The 6000-nt window shown below is 44.8% G+C and overlaps 1 protein-coding gene across 1 annotated transcript in view; it reads left to right on the top strand.

Annotated features, from left to right (window-relative positions):
* Nucleotides 1-914: 914 nt before the first annotated feature.
* The window catches only part of ABCD3 (ATP binding cassette subfamily D member 3), a 106047-nt gene continuing 100961 nt past the window's right edge, over nucleotides 915-6000 (top strand). The window contains exon 1 of the mRNA XM_049879707.1: nucleotides 915-1115. Coding sequence (XP_049735664.1) covers nucleotides 1006-1115 — 110 coding nt within the window. The 5' untranslated portion in view covers nucleotides 915-1005. The remainder of the gene's footprint in view (nucleotides 1116-6000) is intronic.

The raw sequence follows: 6000 nt of genomic DNA, 5'->3' as shown, positions 1-6000 counted from the left end.
AGTCAGGAGAAGAATGCTGTCATCTGTAACGCCCTCCGGATTCTGGGAGTAAGGCCAGCATAAATACAATGTACGACTGTTATTTCTGAAAGGTACTTTGCAAAGAAGTGTTTCTCAAACTTTTTGTTTGATCAGACCCACATAAACAAATACACTTCATGGGCATATACATATACAAAACCGGAAGAAAAACTCCTTTACTACGTGGTGCCCTCTGAGATTTTCTATTGTGTTCTAATCTGTTCGATTTCATTAAAAAAAAAAAAAAAAAAAAAGTGGTCCCCAACTACCACACTGATCTCACAATCCCCTAGATATTACAACCCATGGTTTGGAAAACACTGGTTTGGAAAAAGATACTTGATGTGCAATCATTCTTCCCATGTCTCCCTACACCTCTTTGGAGTTTCCAACTGTTATGTTTTCGTCCCAATAATTACCCAGTTTCGTGCAAATGCTTTGTGATGGCGACGCTCTGCTTCCTCCTGGGCTCCTTTAAGAGGGTAGTAACTGCCCATCGCTTGAGGGGTGGAGTAGACTGGTCCCACTAAGCCCCAGGCACAGGCCAGGCTCGCTTGTCCTGTTCTTATTATCATAAGTCTGGGTGTACGTACAGAGGGGACGGGGGGCATGGGAGGGGTGTGCGGTAGAGGTGAGGCGGGGACAGCTATAACGCGTCGGAAGAGAGCAGAGCACAACAGAGAAGATCGGAGACGTCTCGGCGCCCGCGTTCCCGGCGACAGTGCTGGGAGTCCGCGCGTGCGCAGAACGCGTCCTGGGACCGTTCCGGCCTCCGTGGCGCTCGCGCGCGCTCCCGCTGGGCCAAAGCCCGCGGTGAGCTCCGGCGCGCGGGCGGCGCGGGCGGCGCGCGCCAGGGGGTGGTCCTGCGCGGCCGGCACCGCCCTCCCTCCCCGTGCTCCTCTCCTCCCAGTCTCCTCCGCGCTTCCTTCGCTAAGGTAGTCGCCGCCGTGTGCTCTTCCCCGGCTCGCTCGCTCTAGCGGAGGCATGGCGGCCTTCAGCAAGTACCTGACCGCGCGGAACTCCTCGCTGGCGGGGGCCGCGCTGCTGCTGCTCTGTCTGCTCCACAAGCGGCGTCGCGCCCTCGGCCTGCAAGGGTAAGAAGGCCCCGGGCGCGCCGCGTTCCCGGGCGGGATCGGGCGCCCCTCGCGCTGTTCGCTTGTCGCCCGGCCGGCTCGTCCCTTTGCCCTGCGGGGTCAAGAGCAGAGAGGGAGGCGCGGCTGCTGCCAGGCTCCAAAGACGTTATGTCCGATCTGGCCGCGGCACCGGCGCCCCATGCTCACCTCCGCACCTTCCCTCTCGCCCTCACGCCCCGGACTAGGGGTCTTTCTCCTGCTCCTCTGCCCCGCATCTGTCGCCTCTGGTCGGGAGGCAAAAGGGGGGCGCGGTGTGTCTCCCCCGTTTCCCATCCCGCCTCCTTTCTTTATCAACTTTCTAGGTGTGTTTTAGTTTTGCCATCTCATCTCCTGACAGACTGTGAAAGATTTGTGTTGTGAACGAAGATGTGGGATTTGAGGATGAGGATGGGACTCACCAGGCTGGACCCTGTTGTCTGAGTCACTTGGGCGAGCTTTGGTTGGCCTCCCTAATAATTGCTGTTTGAAGTCGTGAGGAGGGTCAATTTGAGCTCTCCTGGATCCATTTGACAACATTGGCTTCTAAAATTTGCGGGGAGGGGCGGATTACCCAATAAGCAAGGTGCCGGTTTTACTGGCTAATTTGTGGTGCACACTTTGACGTGCTGTCACCACCTCTTCATTGTTTAATCCTCTCCTGTGCCCTTTTGGAGTCGGTCGGTTAACTGGCATTTCATCCGGAAGGGTTGAATCTGTTCGGTGGTATTTGGCGAACAGTGTTCATTGCCCTGGGGTGCGGGGTGGCTCACTCCTGCTCTGTAGGTGAAAGTGTATTTTAGATGAGGCTCAAGATCAGTTTTGATAACTTTCCACGCACTGCTTCCGCCGCGAGAGAATTTGAATGTTTAGATTTAACTTGGGAGGGTTATAGGATTAGAGAAAGAAAGAGAATTGAGTTACTGTTGTAAAATTACAAGCATTTATCGTTCTCATTACAATTTTTTTTTTTTTTGATTTGCTGGGCGTTGTCGACGCTTCAAGTGAATGAGAGAAGGCTTCTTCCCAAGCGTTCTTGCCAGTGATTGGATATTTCATATTAAATCGTGGCTTACTGCTTTCATGTGTTTTATTTCATTCATTCCTCTGGACAGATACTTTTGCTTGCTCTTTTTGATTTGTCTAACATATCTAATTGTTCGTAGAATTTGAACTAAAACAGGTTGCCTCCTGGGTCACAGGACGACCTCTTTCCTCTTATTTGCCTTTCTCTTACTAGAGCCTGAAGCATGGTCTTTCTTTGCTTCTTAAATCTGCTGAATAAAGTTGAAAATGATCAGCGTTTTAGTCGGGACAATACCTGTACACTTTCTTTCTATTCAGTTTGCTTTAAAATGATTAATTCCAGAAAAGAGAAACACATTTTTTTCTGTTCAATTGCATGCTTTCTGGGCTTCCGAAAATTGCAAACAGAGGATTCTATTTTCTGTTATCTGAGAATATACCAATGAAAAGAAAATGTTAAAAGCTACAAAATAACTTTGAATTACTTTTTTTTTTAAACAGAAAAATGCTTCAGTTCATACGATAGGTATTTTAATCTCTGGGAGGGGATTCAAGAGGACAGCTCAGCCTTCAGTGAGGCATTTTTTTGTTGTTATTTGATTTGGTTTTTGTTTTATCCAAAAGAACCCAAATAGCTTTGGCTTTTTTTTTTCTTTTTTTTTTTTTTTTTATAATAACTTTTATTAAGCTTCAAGTGAACGTTTACAAATCCAATCAGTCTGTCACATATAAGTTTACATACATCTCACTCCCTACTCCCACTTACTCTCCCCGTCTTGAGTCAGCCCTTTCAGTCTCTCCTTTCTTGACAATTTTGCCGGCTTCCCTCTCTCTCTATCCTCCCATCCCCCCTCCAGGCAAGAGTTGCCAACACAATCTCAAGTGTCCACCTGATATAATTAGCTCACTCTTCATCAGCATCTCTCTCCCACCCGCTGACCAGTCCCTTTCATTTCTGATGAGTTGTCTTCGGGGATGGTTCCTGTCCTGTGTCAGCTGAAGGTCTGGGGAGCATGGCCGCCGGGATTCCTCCAGTCTCAGTCAGACCATTAAGTTTGGTCTTGTTATGAGAATTTGGGGTCTGCATCCCACTGATCTCCTGCTCCCTCAGGGGTCCTCTGCTGAGCTCCCTGTCAGGGCAGTCATCGATTGTGGCCGGGCACCAACTAGTTCTTCTGGTCTCAGGATGATGTAGGTCTCTGGTTCATGTGGCCCTTTCTGTCTCTTGGGCTCTTAGTTGTCATGTGGGCTTGGTGTTCTTCATTTTCCTTTGCTCCAGGTGGGTTGAGACCAATTGCTGCATCTTAGATGGCTGCTTGTTAGCATTTAAGACCCCAGACGTCACATTTCGAAGTGGGATGCAGAATGATTTCATAATAGAATTATTTTGCCAATTGACTTAGAAGTCCCCGCAAACCATGTTCCCCAGACCCCTGCGCTTGCTCCGCTGACCTTTGAAGCATTCATTTTATCCCGGAAACTTCTTTGCTTTTGGTCCAGTCCAATTGAGCTGACCTTCCATGTATTGAGTGTTGTCTTTCCCTTCACCTAAAGCAGTTCTTATCTACTGATTAATCAATAAAAAACCCTCTCCCACCCTCCCTCCCTCCCCCCCTCGTAACCACAAAAGTATGTGTTCTTCTCAGGTTTACTATTTCTCAAGATCTTATAATAGTGGTCTTATACAATATTTGTCCTTTTGCCTCTGACTCATTTTGCTCAGCATAATGCCTTCCAGGTTCCTCCATGTTATGAAATGTTTCAGAGATTCGTCACTGTTCTTTATCGATGCGTAGTATTCCATTGTGTGAATATACCACAATTTATTTACCCATTCATCCGTTGATGGACACCTTGGTTGCTTCCAACTTTTTGCTATTGTAAACAGAGCTGCAATAAACATGGGTGTGCATATATCTGTTTGTATGAAGGCTCTTGTATCTCTAGGGTATATTCCTAGGAGTGGGATTTCTGGGTTGTATGGTAGTTCTATTTCTAACTGTTTAAGATAACGCCAGATAGATTTCCAAAGTGGTTGTACCATTTTACATTCCCACCAGCAGTGTATGAGAGTTCCAATCTCTCCGCAGCCTCTCCAACATTTATTATTTTGTGTTTTTTGGATTAATGCCAGCCTTGCTGGTGTGAGATGGAATCTCATCGTAGTTTTAATTTGCGTTTCTCTAATGGCTAATGATCGAGAGCATTTTCTCATGTATCTGTTGGCTGCCTGAATATCTTCTTTAGTGAAATGTGTGTTCATATCCTTTGCCCACTTCTTGATTGGGTTGTTTGTCTTTTTGTGGTTGAGTTTTGACAGAATCATGTAGATTTTAGAGATCAGGCGCTGGTCGGAGATGTCATAGCTGAAAATTCTTTCCCAATCTGTAGGTGGTCTTTTTACTCTTTTGGTGAAGTCTTTAGATGAGCATAGGTGTTTGATTTTTAGGAGCTCCCAGTTATCGGGTTTCTCTTCATCATTTTTGGTAATGTTTTGTATTCTGTTTATACCTTGTATTAGGGCTCCTAGGGTTGTCCCAATTTTTTCTTCCATGATCTTTATCGTTTTAGTCTTTATGTTTAGGTCTTTGATCCACTTGGAGTTAGTTTTTGTGCATGGTGTGAGGTATGGGTCCTGTTTCATTTTTTTGCAAATGGATATCCAGTTATGCCAGCACCATTTGTTAAAAAGGCTATCTTTTCCCCAGTTAATTGACACTGGTCCTTTGTCAAATATCAGCTGCTCATACGTGGATGGATCTATGTCTGGGTTCTCAATTCTGTTCCATTGGTCTATGTGTCTGTTGTTGTACCAATACCAGGCTGTTTTGACTACTGTGGCTGTATAATAGTTTCTGAAGTCAGGTAAGGTGAGGCCTCCCACTTTCTTCTTCTTTTTCAGTAGTGCTTTGCTTATCCGGGGCTTCTTTCCGTTCCATATGAAATTGGTGATTTGTTTCTCTATCCCCTTAAAATATGACATTGGAATTTGGATCGGAAGTGCGTTAAATGTATAGATGGCTTTTGGTAGAATAGACATTTTTACTATGTTAAGTCTTCCTATCCATGAGCAAGGTATGTTTTTCCACTTAAGTATGTCCTTTTGAATTTCTTGTAGTAGAGCTTTGTAGTTTTCTTTGTATAGGTCTTTTACATCCTTGGTAAGATTTATTCCTAAGTATCTTATCTTCTTGGGGGCTATTGTGAATGGTATTGATTTGGTTATTTCCTCTTCGGTGTTCTTTTTGTTGATGTAGAGGAATCCAAGTGATTTTTGTATGTTTATTTTATAACCTGAGACTCTGCCAAACTCTTCTATTAGTTTCAGTAGTTTTCTGGAGGATTCCTTAGGGTTTTCTGTGTATATAATCATGTCATCTGCAAATAGTGATAACTTTACTTCTTCCTTGCCAATCCGGATACCTTTTATTTCTTTGTCTAGCCTGATTGCCCTGGCTAAGACTTCCAACACGATGTTGAATAAGAGCGGTGATAAAGGGCATCCTTGTCTGGTTCCCGTTCTCAAGGGAAATGCTTTCAGGTTCTCTCCATTTAGAGTGACATTGGCTGTTGGCTTTGCATAGATGCCCTTTATTATGTTGAGGAATTTTCCTTCAATTCCTATTTTGGTAAGAGTTTTTATCATGAATGGGTGTTGGACTTTGTCAAATGCCTTTTCTGCATCAATTGATAAGATCATGTGGTTTTTGTCTTTTGTTTTATTTATGTGATGGATTACATTAATGGTTTTTCTGATATTAAACCAGCCTTGCATACCTGGTATAAATCCCACTTGATCAGGGTGAATTATTTTTTTGATGTGTTGTTGGATTCTATTGGCTAG

This window comes from Elephas maximus, chromosome 3, assembly GCF_024166365.1.
Source record: "Elephas maximus indicus isolate mEleMax1 chromosome 3, mEleMax1 primary haplotype, whole genome shotgun sequence".
In the NCBI taxonomy this organism is placed as follows: Eukaryota; Metazoa; Chordata; class Mammalia; order Proboscidea; family Elephantidae; genus Elephas; species Elephas maximus.
The sequence above is the reverse complement of the archived record's forward strand: the minus strand, read 5'-3'. Positions and strand labels throughout refer to the sequence as shown.